At 46.1% G+C, this 24372-nt stretch overlaps 1 protein-coding gene across 1 annotated transcript in view; it reads left to right on the forward strand.

Annotated features, from left to right (window-relative positions):
• Positions 1 to 24372, forward strand: part of LPP (LIM domain containing preferred translocation partner in lipoma) — a 389426-nt gene that overhangs the window by 282280 nt on the left and 82774 nt on the right. The window contains exon 8 of the mRNA XM_024202387.1: positions 20457 to 20580. Within this exon, the coding sequence (XP_024058155.1) occupies positions 20457 to 20580 (124 nt within the window). The remainder of the gene's footprint in view (positions 1 to 20456; positions 20581 to 24372) is intronic.

Consider the following 24372-nt stretch of genomic DNA (forward strand, 5'->3'; position numbering starts at 1 on the left):
GTGGTATCTCTGTGTGTCTATGCAGCACCTAGGGGCCTGTACATGCTCCCACAATAACCACCGCCCTTTCTGGACGAACCCTGCCCTAATACTTACACTGTATAGGGTGGACGGGGCAGCTTTCATTTGGAAAGTGTCCTGTATGTGGCTCTGCCTCATCCTTCACCCTTTGGAGACTGTATTCACATACAATATATGTACATCCTCTTATGCACTTTACCCAAATGGGGATACAAAGTTCCAGGTGGCAAGGCAGCCCCTGGGCAGTTGTGTCTGTGCTGCGCGAAAGTGTGTTCCACTTGTGAAGTGATTACTCCAAACCCATTGGTCAATTCAGTGTATTACATTCCTGGTCATTCCCAAGGCACGGAACAGGGCTTTGATTGCAAAGCCTCCTTTTGATAAGCTTATAATTACATCATTGTTTTTTATTTAAAGTACAGTCTGTGTGAGCATTTACATTCTATCAGCTGTCTTTTCTCCCTGCGCTTGCTATTTGTTCCATTGTATGTGTATTAATTAAGGGCCATCGGCAGAGGAGATGCTGAGCAGTAGGAGATGGAGGCATGCACTTGCACTGGGACGTGGTCTGCCGTGCTCTGTATTATGCTGTATTTTGATGGGATTTAACAAATTACACGTCAAAGCAAATCCTTCCATTGTTAGCCTTTATTATTAGTGCCACATGGTTCGATATGGAAAATAGAAAGCAACAGAGAGTCCTGTGGCACCTTATAGACTAACAGACGTATTATCAGATCTGTCAGGTGCCACAGGACTCTCTGTTGCTTTTTACAGATCCAGACTAACACGGCTCCCCCTCGGATAGAAAATAAAGTGGACCTAACGCCCATCAAGCTTCCAGGAAAATGACTCTTGAAAGGGAAATAAATGTGGGTTGGTGGTCTCCTTCTCATCACCATTGGACACGCTGACAGGCAGTCCTAAACTCTGTTAGATCTTGCACTCAAGTAAGCCGAGGATAGGCCCAGCGGTGCAGGGAGCATGGGCTAGAGCAGTGAGCTGCAAGTCAGGACTCCTGGGTCCCATTTTTTACTCCTCTGTAAAATGGGAATAATCCTTGCCTACTTCACCCAGTGGGTGGGGTGAGGCATGAGGGGTATCTGTAAAGGTTTTATGTCCATGCAAAGTATAGCGATTATCATACCGCTGTGGGAAGTCCAGCTCTGGACTCCCATTCCCTAGCGCACCATGAAATAAGAACATCTGCCATTACATTAGCTAAGTTAAAAAAAGAAAAACGTATAAACTCTCCTGCTTCAGGGCATGAGCCAACCACAGACTGTCTGGGGTCAGGCAGGAACTTCCTCTCTGGGCAAACTTATCTCTATTTGTCCATTCTGGGGTTTCTTGCGCCTTCCTCGGACGCATCTGGCGCTGCCCTCTGTCAAAAACACAGCACTTGACTAGACAGAACTTTGGTCTAATCTGTCATGGAAATTCTTATGCATTTCTCTTGGTCTCAGGAATGTTTTGTGTAGGGTAAAAATAGAGGTGCAGGAGGCTTTATTGTTACTAGGAAGCAAGTAGTATGCCTCTCCAGTCCCCAGACCCAAGATGACATTAGCTCCCCAGCCCAGGAAATCCACTCTTTCCCTTCTTCTGTATATTTTTCTTGACAGTTTCATCAGTTGTCAAGTCCGTTAGGCCTCTCTATTCACCTCTTGTGCAATGCTTTAAGAACGTGATCTGTCTCCTATTGAGCTGGGGCAGGCCCTAAGCCCTCTGCGTGGCTTTCTCACTCAGGAGGGCAAGCTTGGGGCAATGTCTGTGAGTCACTCGGGCTCTGCCTTCTGCTCAGGGATCCTCCTCTGCCATGGTCAAGAGCAAGTGGGTGAAGGAGATGTTGCTTCGGGATGCTATACCTTGCCCACTACTCCCACTGCCATAATGGAAAGAGAACCTTGTTGGTGCTCCACAACGGCTGGGTCAGCCATTATCACACAGGGACGCAACAGTATCTGAATATAACTCTGTAATGCATGAGGAAAGAGCACTTGTATTTCCTAAACAGTCAGTCAAACCGTTTAAGTATGGATTTATACTTTTCTCTTCAGCATTATCCACCCTTGAATTATGCCCCGGTCTCTCGCCAGGCCCTATCCCAGTAGTCGGTAGCAACCTGGAGCTTCCCCTTTGTCCTCTTCTGGTTTCTCTGGCAATCCTTCCCTTAGATGCTCATCCTCTCGGCCGACAAACCCAGATGCTCATGGGAATGGTGACAGTCTCTGGGTGTTCGTGGTCACCTGGGCAACCACCCAAAGGTTCATGTATCAGGCAGGGGGAATTCAAGATGAGGAGGACACGGGAGCATGTGGTGGAGTTCACCGTGACCAGATCCTTTCTTTGTGCAATTTGGCACAGTTCCCTGGAAGTCCATCCAGCAGCAGCAATTTACTCCAGCTGAGAATGTGTCCCACTCTAGTTGTAGCGGTGTTGAGAAATAACACGGTGATAAGAGCTCATTGGGAAGCTGTGTTTCTCAGCCCGTCAGTAGCTGCCTTTGAAAATCCAAGACTAGAGAAAAGATCTCTTTCCCTGGGAACAGATGCTACCAATTGTGCCCCACTGTTGCAGGCAGATTTGCTTTTGCGCACTTCAGGCAGGAAGAGGAGCGCTCTCACGGCAGCGAAAGAGCGAGGTGGGAAGAGGGGAGAGGAGGAGAAATCTGTCTGTGTTGTGGCTTCAGTGTGTTTCCAGAGCAACCAGCAGCCCTGGAGAAAGGCATTTGGAATCTGTCCTTTCTCTCCGTGCAGCTGCATGTGCTGTTCTAGCCTCTCAGTGGTCTGCCTCGTGCTATTTTGGGTTTAAAAACGAAGCACGTGATTGCAGTGCTGTCATGGGCATAAGCACTTTGGATTCTCACTGGCACGGATGGGAGCAGTTCTCAGTGCGAATTATGAAAGTGACTTTCCATTCCTCCTCAGGTGATGTCTGGTACTGGGTAGTAAACACCATCCTGTGGCTTGCAGCCATCAAGAGTAATAGACTAGATGATCCCCTGCCGTTCTATTTTCCCATAAGGCAGCGTTGCAGGGATGGACTCATTGATGTTTACCAAGTGAGTTTCTTTTCTTTCCCGCCCCCCACCCTCCCAGCAGCTCACTCTCAGCTTTGCACAACAGATTGATCGAGCATGTTTGCCATCTCAACAGCTGCAGCTAAGCCGACTTCTCAAACAGTTTATCTTCGGCTATTTCCCTGCTCACACACACTCGCTGCACCAACTGTCTGGTTGAAGGGACATTTTAAATGAATTCAGTGCTGATGCCAGGTAGGCAACCCTGGAGGTTTAAAAACAAACCCCCTTCCTCTCCAGAGGGCCATAATGGCCCAGGCAGTTGGCCATGCAAGCTTCCCCACATCATGCAGTCGATGAGCCTCAAACCTAAGATGGAGAAATGGTCCTTCGGCAGTGATAGGGGAAGGACATTCTCCACGGCCACTTGGTCCTTGGCCTCTCTGCTGAAAACAGAAGCAGTGCTGCCACTTCTGATCATGCTGCCTGTTATTTATTTGTATTACCGTCGTGCCTAGGAGCTCTCGTCATGAACCGCGACCCCATTGTGCGGTACAAACACAGAACAAAAAGACAGTCCCTACCCCATCGAGCTCACAATCTGAGTACAAGACAAGAGAGGGATACAGACAGACCAGAACAGGTGTACAAGGAATGAGACCATGTTGGTCAGCACAATGGACAGTGGTCTCAGCACACCAGCAGCCTCACCCCACCACATTCCTGGGAGATAGGAACCAGAATGAAACCATCAAATAACTTCATACTAGACCCTGCTCTGGTTCTCCTGCAAGGAGATTGAAACGTCTGGCTAAGGTGGTGGTCATAGATTTTCAGTGGCTTGCCCAGCTGTGTCGAGTACTGTGTAGCCAACACGTCAGGTATCACTAGGGCTGAAATAAGGTTTCAGGCACTGTTGAAACCCACAAGTGCATTATTAGTTTTCAGGTAGTGGTGCAGATGTGCACTGCTCTGTACACCACAAGTGTGGGCAGAATCCCCCACCCAGAAAAGCTTAGAACAGCAGTAATCATCAGCGGGCAGGGGTGGAGTAGGAAGTGAACAAGGGCAATTGGATTACATAGTCTCTCGGCCGGCTAGTGGAGGGGTCTCAATGGTCCCAAGTATTTCATGTGTTTTTGAAATTCATGAGGCACTTAGAAGATAGGGTGTTTAGATGGTAATTGGAGGAGGAGGTGCAGCAGATGTGAATTCAAATTCAATCTGTCTCTGGTGCAGAGAAGAGCTATGAGGATGATCAGGGGAATGGAGAGGAGACAAAAAAAGCTTGGCTTATTTAGCCTCCCAAAATGAAGGTTGAGAGGGGGTCTGATTGCTTGTTGGCACTTACTTCCGGGGGGGGTAAACACCAGGGAGGGTGAAGAGCTACTGAAGCTTAAGGACATCGGCGGCACAGGAACAAATGGGAATAAATTGGTGATGAGTAAATTCAGGCTGGAAATCAGAAGGTTTCTAACCATCAGAGGAGGGAGGTTCTGGAACAGCCTCCCAGTAGGAACAGTGGGGGGCAAATGACCTAACTAGTTGTAAAATGTAGCTTGATACGAAATGGGGGTGGATGACAAGGCTGCCTGCGGTAACAGGGTCTGGACTCAGTGGCCCAGGAGATCCCTTCCAGGCCTAGGTACCTATGCCCTCCGAAAAGAAGTTTCAGGCCAAGGGGTTTCGGAAAGAAGGCCTGGAGCTGGCTCTGGTGGGGGAAATCCTGAAGGATGGCTTGGTCTGAGCACAGAGGGGTTGGAAGGAGTAAAAGGATCCCAGGTGGAGAGGGAGGAGGGCCTTGAAATGAGAGCGAGGCGTTTGAATACACGGAGCCCTAGAGTTGCTAAACGGAGCAGATTTCAGCCATCCTCCTCTTCAGAACAGAGATGCAGCCTGCAGGCAACAGATCTCTGTGTGTGCTGCTCACTCCTGATCCGTGCAGCCCAGGGACTGTATTCTGCATGAGTTGCATCTCCCTGTTAAAGCTGAACGCAGCCCTGGGCTCTGCAGGCTGCATTTAGCCTGGTGGCTTCACTTTGACAACCACTGCTGCATTAAAACTGTGCATTTTAAACAGGCTACGCTTACTCCAGTACCACGTTCACTTTAGGCTCATCGATGCTGATTGACACCGGCTGGGGATCTGGCCTATTGTTTTTAAATAGGCTGCACAAAGATATTTTTTTTCTCAGACTTTGCCCAGACTCCCCGAAAGTTGCTTGGTCATTAGACACAGGGATTTTTATTGTTGTTGTTGAGCAAAACATAAAAGCCCTTCACTGCCACAGCGATCTTCTTAATGCCGTGAAGCACTGTAGACCACTTGTTCGTTCTTGCTGAAGCCCTTGGCCTCATCCACTATAATTGGATATGCTGCAGCCTCCTTTACTTCACTCGGTTCTGCGCGAAGCATTGCTTGACCAATTAGCGAGATAAGTTCATCAGTAGCCCAGGAGGCATGTGGACAGCCTTCTCTGATGCATCTTTGTTCATTGGGGAATGTTTTGACAGTTAAACATGGATCTTGTTGAGCTGTCAGTTCTGCTGAGTCTCTCAAGCACCTCTTATTTATTGAGTCATCAAGCTCTTCCTGACCTTGTTGTAGTCAATCCCAGACTTGTATAATAGGCAGCACAGAAATACGGTTAAATCGTGAGCTTTGAACAATGCTGACTTTCTTCAAGCAGTTAGCGCCTTGAAGGGGGCAGATCATTAGACCTGTGATTCCTGTGCATATCAGTGCGATAGATGCCACCGCGGGGCACGTGTTAGGATGTGACGTTGCTCTGTCCCGCACGGGAAAGTCCAGGTTTCTTCCCTGACTTCACTACATGGTTTGGTGTGCTAGACCCCATGGTGGTTATAGAGCAGTGGTTCTCAAACTTTTGTGCTGGTGACCCCTTTCACAGAGCAAGCCTCTCAATGCGACCCCCCTTATAAATTAAAACCACTTTTTTATATATTTAACACCATTATAAATGCTGGATGCAAAGCGGGGTTTGGGCTAAAGGCTGACAGCTCATGACTCTCCATGTAATAACCTCACGACCCCCCGAGGGGTCCGGACCCCCAGTTTGAGAACCCCTGTTCTAGAGGCTGATGGTGAACAGTCCCCAGAGGAAAAAATGGCATGGTCCAGTGGATACGTCAGCGGATTGTGACTTAGGAGACCTGGTTTCTGGTCCCCTGGCTCTGCCATTGAGCCACCCTCTCTGTGCCTCCATTTTCCTGTCCCGCCCTGTTTCTCAAACACAACGAGGCCTTGATCTTGCTTGAGGTTTGCCTCTGCTCCTCCACTTTGGCTCCAGCACCATAGAGTGTGCTGGCTAGCCATGCTGGAAACAGACTGTACATCCTCTGTTCCAGCTCTTTACAGGGCTGCTCCCCTCTTGTTGCACAACCCCCTGTGCTCCATCCCAATCAAGATAACTATGGCAACTTTATGGCACAGCAACCTTTAGTCACCTCTGGTGCATGCAGGTCGCGTAAGGAAGGTCGCCACCTACTGAATCCTCGGCAGACTTCATGCAGCACTTTTCACTTGGACATCCCCTATCCAAGAGCCGGCCAAGTCCTGCGGGAAGGGTGGCCATCTCATTCCTTGGCCCGCACCACTTCCCGCAGCCCCCATTGGCCTGGAGCGGCAAACCGTGGCCAGTGGGAGCCGTGATCAGCCGAACCTGTGGATGCAGCAGGTAAACAAACCCGCCCGGCCCGCCAGGGGCTTTCCCTGAACAAGCGGCGGACCGACTTTGAGAACCACTGTTCTAGAGGGCAGCCCCCAGTCTTTTCACCTCTCCTGCACTTTGCTCAGATCTCACCTCATGCTGATTGTGGGATGTTCACTGCACAGGGACAACGTTTCAAGGAACACTTGAAGTTTTTACCTGGACTGTGTAACCAGAAAATTATGACTTTGTGGAGAACTTTCTACTGCTGCAAGCCAAATTAGAGATCATTTTCATAAGTACATTGGACGAGATAAATGATAATCTGCATGACAGGCAGTTGGCATAGATTCTTTCCCCAAGTGTACCTCAGAACTTGGCACTGCTGCGTTCTGAAAATATTATTTCTGGTTATCCCAAGATAATTGACAGTGAAACATTTGAGTCTTTGCTACAGTTAATGCTGTAACTGCATTCATCTTGAGTGCTTGGACTGTGCCTTTTCCAGGCTTGAAATGCAACATCCAACCTCCCTCTAACTCATTGATTCTCCATCTCTTTTCAAATCTCACATTAAATGTTTGCCCCCCCCCCCCTCTGCCCCACCTCCTTATCTCTGTCTCCGAATTATTTTACCCCTCTGCAATTGTCTGGAATGTTGAGTTTAGTCCCCTTATAATGCCAATGTGACTTGTACCAACACCCCGAAGCAAAGCGATCAGCGTGGCCAACTGGCTTTGAGAGGACATCAACTGGCACCAATGGATTCGCCTGCCTGGCCTGTTAGGCCAACCCCCATCCATGGCATCCGTTCACTTTGGTGAGAACTGAGCCCCCTTTGCACTGTCCATTGAGACTAGAACTGAACAGAACTCTGATCGTGAACGGGTCTATTCCACAGGAGGGGATACTGGTTCCACCATTGTCTTAAAAGATTTTATCCACCAGTTGTTGGGGTCAGCCCCGACCTGCTATTTTATTAAAACCCCATTCTCCCAGCGTGCTGCAGGGAGACCAGTGGCTGAGTCAGTGGAGGCAGTACTTGTGAATTACCCTAAGCCCATCACCTGCCATCAAAACAATGGCTCTCTCTGAATGAAAACCTACATCCTTGCCAGAAGCACGTGACGTGATGTTAGATGGCTGAGCCAGGACTTGGACAACCTAGAGAGACCTGCAAAGTGCAGGGAGCTCACCTTAATGTTTAGTTGAGCCTGCGTATGGGGAAACCTCACTGCGTTCAACTCAGTGGGGCTGGACTCTCATAAGGCATCAGGAAGTTCGTCAGCGGAGCTATAAGGGTAGGATGCGTAAAGTGGAGGGAGACTCGGAGAGCGTAGCAGAAACTAAAGAATAAACTCTTATCTGTTCTGCTTTACTTACAGACTTCATCATGGTGCTTTACCTTCTGGGGCTTGTTCCCTACAGCATCGTGCAAGATTCCCCTTCTTGTTTTGTATCTCCTTGTGATATCAGTAGCCTTTTTGCAGCATTCTCCTCTCCTATAACATCTTTCACCAAAGGATCTCAAAGCACAAACACAGGTGAATTCAGCCTCACAACACCCCTGTCAGTTAGGTATTATTATTAGAACTGGTTGAAAATGGGAATTTTTATCATCAAAACTTTTCTAATATATGGAGTTTTTTGACCAGCTCTGGTTAATATACCAGATAGGTAACCCAAGCGATGGAGAAGCTAAGGAACTGCATACTGGAAAATCAGGGTGTCCAGGGCTCCTGTATTCCAGGTCCTCGTTCTAACCATTAAGTTACTACCTCCTTTTCCTTCACTTATTCACATGTGAGCTTTGAAAGTCAAAGGATAATATTTAGCACTTAAAGCACACTACTCATTCAGAGCTCCCAAATTGCTTTGCAAAGACACTGCTCCAAACGTTTTGTTAAAGCGGGTGTGGGGGTGGGGGATGGAGAGGAGGAAGAGAAAAAGAGCACACGATCTCATTCAGGAAATGCAAGATTGTGCAAATCTAAATGGAAAAAAAATCTCTCTCAGCAGAAGATTTAGGGGATTCTGATTAAGAAAAAAATGCAATAAAGTTTAGATGGACTTGTGATTAAAATGGGAGAACCTACCTGTCCCAAGGAAAGGAGAGATTAGATGATCCCAGAAGGAATGTGATTTCCTTTTACCACCCCTGTTTTTCTAGTCAGTGTGGTTGCTATTTATCATTATTATTTATATAGCACAAGGTGTGCTAGGCATTCTCAGGGCATGTAGGGAGACAGGTCCCTGCCTTGAGGATCATCTGATATAAATAGACATTACATAGATAAAGGAGAGTGGGGAGAGACACCGCAGAATACAATAAGGATAATTAATCATAATGCTTTGCAGTTGTAATACCACTTTTAATTGAGGATCTCAGATCACATTGCAAACACTAGCATGTTAAGACTTGCATCCCCCTCCCCTTTGAAGCAGCTAAGTATTACCATCTCCCAGTTTCACAGCAGGAGCGGAGGGTTGGTTAAGTAACATGCTGGGACTAGAACCAGGAACCCTGGCCGCCTAGTCTGCCCCCTGTGAGCATTAGACCATGCACGCGCTTCAACAGGAGCAACACTTTTACTGTAATGATTTTTTGGTAAATGCTAAGCAAAGCATGTAGTCTTCATTTAAGTCATTCGTTTCTTGGGAGAGGTAATGGCCCGTGACTCTGCTGACTAAAACCGAGACTACATCTAGTGGGTTAAATACATTTGGTTAACCATTTGTTTGCTGCTATAGTTTTCACATGAGGAGAAAGAGACTGAAACACGTCGTGTTGATGGAAAGTGATGTGATTTGAAGTTTCTTTGTGTATTAAAACAGAAACCTGATTTGCATCTTTTAAGTCTCTATTCTAACCTATTCAGGCATCTGGCAAGCAGGATATATATATAAATTGCTAATACACTATGAATGTAGGTTTCACATGCAAAATTAGGTGCTTTCATTGACACTAAAATGATGAAATTTATTTTTCTTTTAAAGCGTAAACTCTGCACCCTTACTTCTGTTTTCGTTACCTGCTACAGCATTGCAGCTGGAAGAGGCTGTTTTTGAAACAAGCGATGAACCCGAACCACGGCACAGATGGCATTTGTCTCACAAACACTCTCCTTCCCCACCCACCCCCCCAGTACCAAGGTGGGACTCATGGTGAGACACCCACTCACTGCGGTGCAGTGGACAGGGCACTGAACTGCAATTCAAAGAGACCCACCCACGTTCTATTCCTTGTCTTACCACTACACCTACTGTGTGATATTGGACACGTCATTTTGTCTCTCTGGGCGTCACTTTCGCTGCCTGTCCGAGGTTGAATAGTACCTTTGAAAAGTGCTGAGAGATTTTTTTGGAGGAAAAGAGCTGTACAAGAGCAAAGTTTTATTCTCTCATTATGTTTTAAGGCTGCTTGTGGAAGTGTAATTTTTGAGCCGTTAGAGCGTCCTGGAATGAGCACAAAGCGGCTGGCCATAATGCCTTTGGGGTGCCATTCACTCACTGCTAGCTTTCTACAGCAGCCCTGTTGGCTTCCCTGGAATGGCGCTAGATTTACGCCAGTGTCACTGAGGTTACAATCTGGCCTATCATCTCTACGGGCAAAGGATCCACAACTTCACCAGGGCCCAAAAACGTCGAGTCCAGATGACAGCAGGGGGCTCAGAAGCATCAGCAGCACCTCTTCTACATCAAACAGCCCCGTGGCCAAGCCGGAGAGACCGTGGGGATTGAAGAATGGCTGTGGTGCCCCCTCTAAAATACAGACTTTGATCTATGAGCCACCGGGGCAGTAAAGCTGAATGAATTAATGTTTGGACGCCAGTCACTGGACGTGTAGGTTGTTAGGGAAGGGGGGCAGTTGGAGTTTCACAAGCAATCATCATTTGGCCTGGAGAATCTTTATTACTGGGGATGCTGTGAGAAGAAGAGAACCCAGCTTGACTCTCAGAGCCCAGAGAAGTTTGCAGGGGAGGCAGTTAGAACAAAATAAAATTCACCTCAATCAGTCAGGAAACCAATGAGACAATGAAAATGGAACCTCCATTTTTGCAGATTAGAACAAGCACTTTAAACCCATAACAGAAGGCATCAGTGGTGTATTAGTATTATGGGTTTATTTGTATTATGGTAGTGCCTAGAAGCTCCAGCCAAGATCAGGGCCCCATTGTGCTAGCTACTGTACATACATGGAGTAAGAAAAGTAAGTGAAAAGCCACGTGCATCATTTATATTGAGCCTTATAGGAGTGCAGATTAAACTGGCAATAATTCCCGAGAGAACAAGGCCACATTACTATTGCAAACAGCTTTTGGTTCTTGGTATTTGGTTTTATTAGGAACAGCCAACACTGGTCCTAAAAAGCATAGTCAATATCCTGTTATCCTTGAATGTCATAAATCAGACCTGAAGGAGAGCTCTGTGTAAGCTCGAAAGCCCGTCTCTCTCACCAACAGAATTTGGGCCCATAAAAGATATTGCCTCCCCCACCGTGTTTCTCTGTGAAAGTGGAAACTATCATGTAGCGCAGTCACATCCGTTGCACAGAACGGGTGATAAGTATAAATATTATCCAGCCTTTATATCATGCAGCAGAAACAATCCGACTCTTCCTGATGCAAAACATCAGCACAAACGTGAGGACTAGTGATAACAATTTATTTAGTCTGTTTTAATGTTATGGAATACACGGAATTCAAGGACAAAATAGCCATGCTCATTTATTACCATTTTTGAAGATTATTAGAACGCTTCGCCCTAGGATCTCAATAGTGCTTTACAGGGATTGATTAATTAACACCCCTGTGTTGGTGCAATGTTACTGAATCCATTTTGGAGAGAAGTTAAGGTACCAGTTACTGATCCCATTGAATGTAATAGCAAAACTTCCATTGACCCCTAAAGATGGAGGTCAAGTTTTTTGGGTTTTTTTTTTTCAAAACTATGAGCCTATCTAGGGCTCTGAAGTCCCTATTTAGACACCTAAGTAAGTGACCTAATTTTCAAAAGCTTTGAATTCCCAACAGCTCATTACTGATCTGAGGTCACTTAATTTAGGAGCATAACTTTAAGGCTCCGATTTTTGAAAATCTTGGCCAGAATGCCCTCCCTGCTGAGCCATGCCCCTAGATCATACCACACAAACAAGGGCACATCTGATAAAATTGAAAGTCAGCACATTTAAAAGTGATAACAGGAAATTTGTATTTCATACAGTATTCAATTATCATCATTATAGAACTGTGGAACTACTTCCACAGGAGATCATTGAGGCCAAGAGCTTATCAGGATTGGGAAAAGGACTGGAAATGTGTATGGATATCAAGAACATCCCGAATTATAATACTAAGGACTAAAACAAAAAAAACATAAGTTTTGTCATGGATATAACTCTTGCACTTCATGAGCCAACATCTAACAATTGTAGGTCAGGAGGAAATTTTTCCTGCGGGTAAATTATTCCATTACTGCTGGAGAGAAGCTAGTAGATTAGGTTAGGTTAGATCCGGCAGGTAGTGAAGACGTGCCCTTAGACAAACCACTGGCTGCATCCAATGTGGTTGTTCCTATTCTAAAGACTCCCCACTTGAATTACTTGTGTGTCAAGAATAAACCCAGGAGTTCTTACATCCTAGTGACTTGTCACAGCCTCTAGACAAGTCCACCTGGAAGAATCTGCCTGTACTTGTGCAATTGTAACATTTCAACAGATGATAAACCAGGAACTAGAACATTTTTTTTCCAATTAGTCTTGTCTGGAGGAAGGGTCAGTTGGTTTCCATTTCATATCCCTTTTTCTTGAGGAACTCTCCTCTTGAGGGATGTGTCATCTCACTGCATCATCTTGCTTGAAAGTCTGCAGCTGGTTTGGATGACCAGTACTCTCAGTCATAATGGATTGGCTTTGGCGCACTGTAACAGGCTGTACCTGGCCTTTTCTGCTTCAGGAGGCCCCACAGTCCTCCTAGGAAAGGAGCAGAGAAAGTGGATCCTCCAAGCTTGCCTAGCAAAGCTTCACAGAAGCAGCCAATCAGAGTCCAGCATGCTCAGATAAACGGACCTACAGGGCCTTAGCAGGTCTTTTCCTGACTGGGACCAGAGGGGCAGGGAAGGGTGCCTCGCTCTGGCCACAGGAGCTTGAGCGATAACCAGAGTTTGTTTCTGGCTGCATTTACTTGAGCTGTGTTTGAATGAAGAGAGAGGCCCTAAGAACTTTGACCGTGAGATAAGGGTGAAGCTAAAAGTGACCAGGTGGGAAGAGGCCCAGGAAAGAAACAGCAACGAACTGAAATCGAGCAGTGCATAGCTGCTGTTTATAGGGACCTGGGTTGAGTAGTGGGGTCTGTTTATAGGGTCCCTGGAGTAGTGGGAGCACCTGGGCTCCACTACCGGCCACAGTTGCATAACCCCCAAGAAGGGGACAGGGGTTATTTAAGAGCCTGAACAAAGGACTGAATTTAAAGGGCACAGAGCCAGGGCTGAAGACCCTAGCGAGGGCAATGGGACTGTTGGTTTACTTTACTCTTTACTACCTCGGAAAGGATTCAGTTGGACTTTGTGACTTAACTGGAAGGCCAAGCCATGGAAGACCACCAGTGTCGGCTGGCAGCCTACAGAGGGCTCTGGGGCGAGAAAAGGACTGCAATAGCACACCCAACTACTAGGAGGCACTCAGGAGGAGTATTCCTATTACACATACCACTAAGTAAAAAGGCCTTGTTAGTGTAGTCAACTGTTGATCTAACTGGTGATGATTTATGTGGTCCGAAAGTGCTGTGTGTGTGTGTCTGTGGAGTAGAAGGGAGCTGAAAACTTTATGCAGCTGAACAAGAAGGAAAAAATGAAAGGGAAAGTAAATATCAGCGAGAGATGTTTCTGGCAGCCTTTCAGTTCCAAATTGGGCTAATTCTACCTTTTGAAAAGAAGATAATTTCCATGTTTCTTTAGTTGAGAACACGTAATTGAAGTTATTTTCTCTCTGAGAGAAGGAACCTCTTATACATCATTTGCAAAGGAACAAGAAAAATGAACATGTACAGTGTACCCTGAATGATGGAGTATTCATTAGCACATAATTTTTGGATGTCTGCTGATTTTGCATGGTATTTTTTTACCCATTCGGGTGGAACTTTGAGTAGGGGGTTGGAGGGGGTTGGCTAACGAACTTGACTAAATCCAAAGTACCCTGCACTGTGTAGTTGGTATATCCAAGACAGATGCTTCTCATTGAGGTCTTGAGTGCCAAAGAAAAATCAAAGAAAAGCTGAAGCTATCTATTGAAATGAAATCTTGACTTACGGTACCAAATAATTGCATAGTGATTCCACACAATTGCTCCTCTTGACCTGGCTTTTTAGGAACTGAACTTTAATGAGGCAGATGAGCCAGATTTTGTTGCAGCACATTGAGGGTGGCACAGATGTTAGTCACTTCCTTTTGTTTATAGCATAAAGATATTTTCTACTCCGGAGTGAGAGACCAGTTAAAACTTAACCCTTGGAATGCTGGCATTTTCCATTGTGTCGAGTTAACCGAGTGCTTGAGAGAACGTATATACTTGTGTGTATGTGAATGCGTAGCAGTATTACAACAGTTCTCACTGTGCTACTTACCGAGGCCACTTGGTTCTTTCCAGTAGCAGCAAGGAGAGAACTCAGATCCTCCTGCTCTTGAAGCATAGTCCTCTCCCACTTGAGCTAAAGGAGAATTATGTGTAGCTGTGGCAGTATTGAGGTCTATAAGAGTGCTTAGCCTTCTCCAGGGGAAAGCTCTTTTCCATTTTCATTGGTCAGTTTTCTAATCTTTGTTGTGATTGGGGTTGGTGAAACAAATGAAGCCATGGGGACCAGGATTCCTACACTGCAATGCTGCATAGACTACAGACCTCTCTCTCTCTCTCTCTCTTTCTCTTTCTTTCTCTCTCTATATAGATATAGATACATATATCTATATATATAGATATATATAAAATATACTTTTTTACCTCTGACCCATCAAGGCAGGGGGAAGGAGATACTTCTGCTGAAACAGACCCTTCAGATCAGACTGTGGATGCATCATGTATTTCTTTTCCCCTTTCTCACCAAATATACCGGCCTTGACTATAAGCATGAAACATGCTTTCCTGGATGCTCATGCACTGAGCAGTGCAATGCGGGGAAAGGTGGTTCTTCGCTCTTGTTAAACATTGGGCATTCATATGTAGTGTCTGTAGGAAAAATAAATAAATAACACCACTAAGGCTAGGTCTACACTACAGCGGGGTTCCGACCTAAGATACGCAACTTCAGCTACGTGAATACCGTAGCTGAAGTTGCGTATTTTAGGTCGGCTTACCTGGCGGTGAGGACGGGGGAAAGCCGACCGCTGCCGCCGACTCCGCTGCCGCCTCTTGCCGAGGTGGATTTCCGGAGTCGACGGCAGAGCGATCAGGGATCGATTTTACCGCGTCCTCACGAGACGCGGTAAGTCGATCCCCGATAGACCGATTGCTACCCGCCGGATCGGCGGGTAGTGAAGACATACCCTGAGTGTGATCGTCGGCCTTGGTTGTTGATTATTTCACTGGACGCTGGCTGAGGACTGTGGCTGGCTGATGCAGAAATGTGTTGTTTGGGCAGAGTATTGCAGGTAAAAGGCAGCGTGGTGAGTGTCTGCCTCCGAAGTCTGACAAACGTGGACAAGCTTGAACCTGTGGCAGTTCAGTGTGTTCCTCTCGGGGCAAACCCTGTCCCTGTTTCTTAGGTCCCTGTCCTCAGAGGAGTTGAGCTGGAGGTGTGGAGATCAGAGAAGCCAATGCTGGGGGGGACGGGGAGGTCATAGATTCTAAGGCCAGAAGGGACATCTAGTTTAACCTCCTGCATAGCAGAGACCAAGAACTTCCCTGCCCTGCCCACTGAGTCCTTCAGAGCCCAGCTCCCAATGGCTACCTGCAGCTGACATGAAACGGGGACTTGGAGGCACTGCGTGCATCTGATGACCATTTTGTGCACTGTGGGGCACAAGAAAGAGAATCTCCTTCAGCCTGTGGAGATCCTTAGCATGGGGTCCCAGCAGCCGGGCTGTGAGCTGATGTGAAGTGACTTGTTAGCGTTCTGCCACAGAAAGAGGAAGGATGGGTTTGGGGGCCCTGGGCTTGTCTACACCACGCCTCAGTGCGGACTATGAGGGTGTGAACTGCATTAGCGTAGTCCTCTTTCAAGCAGGACTATGTTAATGCAAACTTGGTATCTTTTAGTTTGCGCCAGCAGTGTCCACACCAGGCAGTTAGATTGCAACTCTTCAGTGTGCCCTGCGATTCACACCCTCATCGGCACAGTGTAGACCTAGTCTGCGACTCACAAGGGCTGGGTTCAATTCCCACCTCTGCCATAGACTCCCTGGTTGTGTCATTGAGACTCTTTGCCTTAATTCCCTATACGTAAAACAAGGGCAGTTATCGATGCTTTCTCCATCTTGTCTATTTACACTGTAAGGCCTTCAGCGGGGCAGCTGTCTCTTAATCTGTGTATATACAATGCCCGGTGGAGTGGGGCCCTCATTGTGAGTGGGGCTTTTAGGCATCTTGAAGAAGCAGTGTATTGAAAGGGAAGCCATCAGTCTCTCAGAAGCTGCACCATCTTGTCTACACAAAAAGCCCCGGGGAACTAACTAAAAATCAGAACTATTGTGTGGTCGTTCTTCTTTTCAGCACGGAAACAAGAACACCCGCAATTGATGGAATAATGTGTTAAGAGGTTTGGTTGCCTGATTGATTTCCAGAGCTAATAAGTCCTTGGCTATGCTCATTGTATTCAAATATATGCTCAAGCGAGATGCATGATCTGCTCTTAGGAAAGAGAGAGAATGCTGGGAGGGGCAAAAGTTCTACCCAGATTAAATGCTTTACATTTGGCAGCTCTAATTGTTTTATTAATAAGCCTTTTATAGGGGTATGTTATTTATTATTTCTAATTACCAGACTTCAAAAAAAAAATGTCATTCAAATATTGGCCATTGACTTCTGGGTCAAGTGCCGGTTCTAAAACTCTTGCTCATGTGAGTATCTTTACTCCATGGACAGTCCCACTGAGGGGTGTCTCACTTAGGGGCAAGGTTCTCCCTTGGACAGAGAGCCGGTGCAAGGCTTATGCACCATTTAGTCCCTCATAAGCCCCTAGGTAGAACTTATACTGGCCCTTTGTACAGGGGTGAGTGTTATCCTAAGGTCAGTGGTTCACAACTCACGGGCCAAGAACTCATGCCCTAAGTTGGGATCTCAGAGAGTTTTTGTTGTGGAAGTGGATGGCAGGGGGGACCTCACTTTCAGTTCTGCCAGTAGCCTCAGAGGGGAAGTATCCTTATCAGGTGAAGGTCTCAGCAGGAATCCTACATCATTTGAATTAAAGGTGACCTGCAAAGGAGAATATAATGTAGGTGTTTGGGCCAGTGCCCCTCTTGACTTCTTCAGGATGGATAGAGAAGGCTGTTGTTGGTTGGTTTTCTCCTCCCCACCCCCGTGCTTGTTTTTTATACACCTCTACCTCGATATAACGCGACCCTATATAACACGAATTCTGATATAACGTGGTAAAGCAGCGCTCCGGGGGGGCAGGGCTGCGCGCTCCGGCGGATCAAAGCAAGTTCGATATAGCGCGGTTTCACCTATAACGCAGTAAGATTTTTTTGGCTCCCAAGGACAGCGTTATATCGGGGTAGAGGTGTATTAGGAATTCAGGACTTGTCTACCCTGGAAGTCTCTTTACATGCCTGAAATGATGATATCACAGGGGAAGGAAACATGAGCGTTTGAGAATGGAAGGGATGTTTAGCCAAACTGTTTAAAACTCTTGGGTTTTGACTGTTTGTTAAGACATCTTTACCTTCAGTGACTAACTAACATTCTGGATAAAGTACACAACTGTTAGAGTCACTGACATGCTGTCAACTAGGCATTGAGAGTTCACAATCATCATTTATCATAAAGAAAAGGCCCCGTTTTTTAATAATACTTCCTTCAAAGGGATCACCGTCAGGCAGAGGATGCTCGGAGGAGCTGAGATGCTATTGCGAACATGTACACTGAAAGGCATTAATTCTCAGCAGCGTTGAAGGATCAAAACCGACTTTTCAAGAAAAATGGGATAGTGATATCGAAGGGAGATATAACAGGGGGAATAGTTCCTGACTAGAACTGGTCAAATTTGTGTTTTATTCTCTCCAAAATAATGAACTTTTTTTTCTTTTTTTTCCTTCAGATTGACAGTTTTCCCTGGAGTTGGGGGAATTTGGTCAATACACCCAGAACCAATTTTGGTTATTGAAAACTAAAAAAATCAGTTTCCAGGGTTTGTGGGAGTTTTTAAATAAAAACCGAAACACATTGAGAGACACAAATTATCTGATGAAAATGAATATGTAGTGAAAAATCGATGTTTTGCTGGGGAGGGGGAGGGAAATGGGACTGATGAAAAGTCTTCCAGCATCTGTCGTCCTGATATAGAACAGGAAGGTCAACTTGCATCATCCATTAGTAATGTCTGAGAAGATTGTTTCAAACTTTCATTCCAATGGTATCTCACTTGTTTAACAGAAGAAAATATCCAATTTAGGCAGTGACCTTTACTGGGGAGATTGTAGGGAGCAGGGAAAGTCCTGGCGGACCTGCCCACATTTTCAAAACATGGGAACAGGTGAAGCTGATGGCAGAATGACTCCTTGTGACTCCTTGTCTGTTTGTGAGACTGCCAATAGGAATTGATTTATTAATGTTACACAACTGAATTTCTCAACTCCTGGTTGCAGCTAGAAGCTTAATAGGTTACTTGTTGGAAACAGGCTTTCAGCCCCGTGTAGTGGCATGGTATACTACAGCATGGGACATATTTCTAATGGAAACATTGATACACCTGATTTGAACACAGAGGGATCAAACTTGTAAATTTGGCTTCCTTTTTTTTTTTTTATTTTATTTTTCTTTTAAGACTGAGAACAGTCATCAGTGGCAAAACCAAAAGATCAGTGATGCTTTTCTGAGCTCTTCTCTCTCTCAGATTTGGAGTATAGCATCTCAGTCGAATGAGGCTGATGGAGATGTTATCACAGAATACAATTCTAAGAACTCCTCCACCTGACTGATGTCAAATTCAGAATTTCCCCCGTGCCTGTAAAGCAAGAGTTTGTGTGTTTAGACAGGCCATTGGGGGTGCTGTTGTACTTGGCTGACAACAAGTGGTTCGAAAGATTCATCGTGTCAGTTGTATGTTTTTTTTCCAGTCTCTGTAAGTTAAATGTTTATCACCAGGGTGACCAATATGATGTTCTCCAGCAACATAACCATTTGATCCACATTTAAATGGGTATCAGGTATGGGAAAAGGCACGTGTGCCTCTAGAGTAATGATCCTAAGGTATGGATCTGAAATGAAATCCCACATGAAAGCAGCAATTAACCAAATAAGTCACCCTGACTTTAACTACCATACTTTATTGCACAAACAAGTTCATTCTTGCATACAGGTTATTCAAGAAAATAATACATGCCTGGAAATCTTATCTCAGCATCTTTTAATTCTGTAATGACCCTTGTACTGAATAACATACACCATACTTAACTGCTTCTAAGATCCTCCCAGGGTACATTGAGGCACTAGAGCACTTCCCTGTTTCTCAAGATGTCTCCATATTTCTGTTGTTTTCTTAAGACAACTCACTGGAAAACATTGCAGATACTGCACACCAGCTCTTAACACGTGAAGGCCAAGAGGTCTCATTTCTAAGCACACGTTAAAATGTTTGCATCTCTAATACTAAAATCCGTGAGCCAAATGCTGGAGCCCTTCTTATGAATGGCAAAACGTCCTTTGATCAGGACTTGGCTCTCTGGAAGCCATACTAAAGAGAAAATATATCTAGCCTTTGGAGACTAGGGCTTGGTCCACACTGGGGCGGGGGATCGATCTAGGAAACGCAACTTCAGCTACGAGAATAGCGTAGCTGAAGTCGACGTTTCCTAGATCGAATTAAGTTTACTTACTGCGGGTCCACGCGGCGCAGGCAAGCTCCCCCGTCGACAGCGCTTCCTCCTTTCGGCGAGCAGGAGTTCCGCAGTCAACGGGGGAGCACTTCTGGGATCGATTTATCGCGTCCAGATGAGACGCGATAAATCGATCCCAGAAGATCGATCTCTATACGCCGAATCAGGCGAGTAGTGTAGACCAAGCCTAAATCTCGTAGTCTATCCCTTCTACCAAATGCAAGACTGTTCCCTCTGGCATCTTCTCTGGTACTGTGTCCAGACCAGTTTTAAGTGGTTCAAGCCAACAGGCCTTCCACCACATCCCTAGGAAGACAATTCTAAAACCTCCGACTCCTTTCTTATTAGGAAATGTTTATATTTGATTATCCTTAGCATAATTCCCCCTTTCTTTCTTATTTGAAGTCTATCCAAAGGTCTGCGAGGCTGTCTAATTACTGGGTACATACATCCCTTCTAGTTATACCTACTCATCTCATTCTGATGGAAATTGTTCAGAGTTTTGGGGCATCTATTTTCATTTCATTAAATGGGATGTTTATTTGTCCAACCCACTGGGTCCCAGGAGAAGAAAAATAAGACCCACGAGTGAGCTTGAAAGCCAAACAGCCAATAGAGTGACTTTTCTTTACCTTTCTGTCTTACATCGGGCATGTGCAGCCTTGGGTGGACATTTTAATGCTGATTTGAAACTTCACAAACAGCGTGTGTCTTGCCTTCTGCAGAGTGGGTACCCTGCCTCTGGCTCGGCATCAAATGCTCCTTTGTTCAGACCTGAGGATGAGCTGGAACATCTGACCAAGAAGATGCTGTACGACATGGAGAATCCGCCCTCTGATGACTACTTCGGTAAGTGCCGCGTCACGTTGAATAAATCTACCCAGGGCCTTTTGATCTATTTACCACGCTCTGTAATGGGGACACTTGACAGCCGCACTGCTAATGCGATGGCATTAGTAATGATGGATTGGTTTGGTATGCTTGGGCATGTAGTGTAATTGTTCATAGGGATCCCTCTGTAATTTCAACAGAAATCTGATGCTCGCTAACTGTGTTTTTAAACTCTCACCAGTGATTAAGTTCAATGTTTCAGTGCCTGGTTCTGTTTGACACCATCAGTCTGCAACCTCTCTAGCTACTGGGTCAAATTCAGCCTTGGTGTAAGTTGGTGCAATATCATAGGGCCTGATTCTGATTTCACTTACGTTGGTGTAACCAAGAGCAATTCCACTTCGCCCAATGGACTTCAGTGGAAATATACCAGGGTTGATTATAGCTCCTTATAACCATGTCATCTTGTTTGTCTGAAAGAGACGAGCCACTGATTCCCTTTTTGAAGGTATTTCATTGTGGTATCTCATGCCTCTGTATAAAATACAAGTTAGTGTGAGCTTTGGATTATGTGGTGAAGTCAAGCAACTCAGTCATACTTGCAATTTCCCACTATCTGCACTTCAATTTCTCATACGCTTGGCTGATAGATCTGTCAGGGAAACACAGTGGTATGAAATGAAGCTTGAGTTTTGCTCGGCACTTATAGTTGTGAAGCTGAAATATTTATGTCTTGCAGGCTAATGCTGCATCACTAGATGACTTGACTCCTTTCAGAGTATGATTTTTGACAAAGAGGGCTGTGTAACTCAGGGGAGTGGGATATAAAGCCCTTCAACTTTAGGTCATTGGTAAGACCATCGATTGGAAACAGCTGCTGTTTGCCACCCAGTGGCTGTTTAGCTTACATGAAATGAAATGAGTGCGTGAACTGGCTCCAGCACCCAATATAGGTGCCCAAATCACCAAACCAGTCAAAAATTGCCAGCCGTGTTATCCTCAGCAATAAGGTCAAAGACTGAATGGCCGTGGAGCAAGGTAGGAGACCAGCAACCTGCAAAAATCCAAGTCTTAGCTCAGGCAGATGACATGTCATTACATGCTGGGCAATGAACAATCTAGGATCACACTTAATTCTCAGGTCGCCGGGATTGACTAGAGAATCCAACCTGAGGCCTCCAGTCTCAGTTTTCTTTTAAACATCATTTCCCAGCAGGAGAGAGCTGATTAGCACGTGTCCTGTTGTTTTGTAGAATTCCTCCTCAGTTCTGCTCAGCCACTTGTGCTCCATACAGCACTTTGGGGAAACTATCCAGGGCTGTCAGTCCAGCACCTCTCACCAGCATTAAACCCATTGGGAAAAAAATGAAGGATGGAAGTGGGGGGGAAGCCTTTGGACTTTGCGTGGTTAACTGTCTGAACCAATCTCTCTGCCTTTGTAGCCGGACTGCATTTATTTAGTATAGTACCATAGACCGTACAAGCTAAAGAGTCATATGGCACATTGATCAAATCATCAGGAAAAAGGACAAATGGGCAGAGACATTGACTCTGATTTGCATTAAATATCTTCTGCCTGAGGTCTAAATGCCATGGTAATTGTAGCATACCAGATAGCTGTCAACTAATCACTTTATTAGTTTGAATTTAGAAAACTGGATCTCAGCATATTAAAAGTGGGTTAAGAGCAGATAGGTTTTGAACTGAGGAATCCAATTAACCTTGCTGGAAAGCTGCAAGGCGTTATATTAAGTCATGAAAATGATTTGTCCAAATAATTACATTCGAACTGTCATGCTGGAGAAAGGTCATCTTACTTGGTCCGTCAGCGCTCAGGGTCTTCTCTTTAACAGCTCTCCTCCTACTAGTCAGTTTCGCTTTTCAAGTCTCTGGTTTCAATCAAGTCATTTGGTTTCCGGATGCTATGTCGCCACAGCTGATGTTCCTAGAAAAGGAAGGGGAGTAGGGATCAGTAAAGTTCTGTCTGCTCTTAGCTCTGGAAGTATTGGCTAGACCCCCTACAAGGCTAGAGGATGAGTTCAGAGGCAGGGCAGCCTGCACTTCCATCAGCTCTGTTTTCACCGGTACACATCGGCGTCGCTTCGCTTGATGGAAATGACTGTAGACGATTTCACACACAAGGGAATAGCTTTAGCCAATAAACATTTTAAAAGAAATCACCCAAGCACATACAATTGAAGGCAAGGGATAGTTCACATGCATTCCTTGAGAGGCAAGGATGAGGAACAGCAACCGTTAGACAGGAGAAGCAAGATAACGATTTATCATCTATCGTATATCTCGGGCTCCTATCACCTTGTGATATAATCACGGAGATACCCTCAGGGTTCTAGTTGACTATAGATATATCATCATCCTGAGCAATAAAGACCAAATTCTCATACGGAAATTGTCATGATATAAACTCTATTACGCATGCACGATGTTGGATATTCTTCTATCTTCCGTATTATTCATTATTATTATTTATTGTCTGTATTACCGTAGTGCCTATGAGCTCTAGTCATGGACACAGAACAAAAACACAGTCCCTCATACGGCCCCATTACCATAGTATCTGAGTGTCTCACAATCTCGAATGTCTATGTTCTCTCAACGCCACTGTGAGGAAGGGCAGTGCCTTTTTCCCCATCCGTACAATGGGGGGGTCTGCGGCACAGAGAGGCTAAGTGACTTTCCCAAGGTTACACTGGAAGTCTGTGGTGAGCTTGCAGCTGTCAGTGTGGACAGACTGCAGCGCTTTCCCTACTGCGCTCTCCGAAGGCGGGTTTAACTCAAAGCGCTCTACAGCTGCAAGTGTAGCCATGCCCTAAATTGGTACTTGGCCAGCACATGGGGCTTAAAGCCCCATTTCTGGCCAAAAGTCTCCTGGGGCCTTTCGTGGCCACAAGTGATACGGAGCTCAGCTTTATGTCTCATCTAATGAAGGCACCTCCGGCAGCACGACGGCCTGCGTCACCACGCGGGCAATGATGATTGAGATGGAAAAAGTGTCATCAGGACCCCTGTCCACTGACTCACTGTTGGTCCCTCAACTCCTGTTAATAGGACCAGCTAGTTCCAACTCTCGTGAGCAACAGAGGACTCACAGGTCATGCACAGCTGGCTTGCAACAAAATCTCCTGGCTGGCTGGAGGAACCAACAGAACCAGCACTTGAGTCCCCCAGCTACTCAGCATTTACACCTGCAAGCAGGATCACTCCTGTTCCCAGCCTCACTCCAGTCCTGCTCTCGTCCTGCTCAGTTCCTGATTCCAGTTCCAACTCTTGGCTCCGACTCCGGGTTCCTGACCCTGGCTCTGACCACTAGGCATCGCCGCCCACTGCAGGCCCGGCTGCCTGCTGCCCTGACCACTAGCCTCAGCCATCCTGACTCTGTGTATGTGAAAGTAGCAAAGAAAATAAAAGCAGGTCAGATTTTGGTCCGGCTGACTTGACCGCTGCTCCCCGTTTACATTCTGCCAGTGCCTTTTGACAAGCAGCTGCTAGATCAGGGGTGGGCAAACTTTTTGGCCCGAGGGCCACATTGGGGGTTGCAAAACTGTTTGGAGGGCCGGGTAGGGAAGGCTGTGCCTCCCCAAACAGCCTGGCCCCCGACCCCATCCACCCCTCCCACTTCCCGCCCCCTGACTGTCCCCCTCAGAATCCCCCACCCATCCAACCCCCCCCCCGCTCCTTGTTCCCTAACCGCTCCCTCCCAGGACCCCACGCCCCTAACTGCTCCCACCAGGACCCCACCCCCATCCAACCCCCACTTCTCCCTGTCCCCTGACTGCCCCAACCCCTATC

The sequence above is a fragment of the Terrapene carolina genome, unplaced genomic scaffold, assembly GCF_002925995.2.
Source record: "Terrapene carolina triunguis isolate 2854851 unplaced genomic scaffold, T_m_triunguis-2.0 Scaffold88, whole genome shotgun sequence".
NCBI classification, from domain to species: domain Eukaryota; kingdom Metazoa; phylum Chordata; order Testudines; family Emydidae; genus Terrapene; species Terrapene triunguis.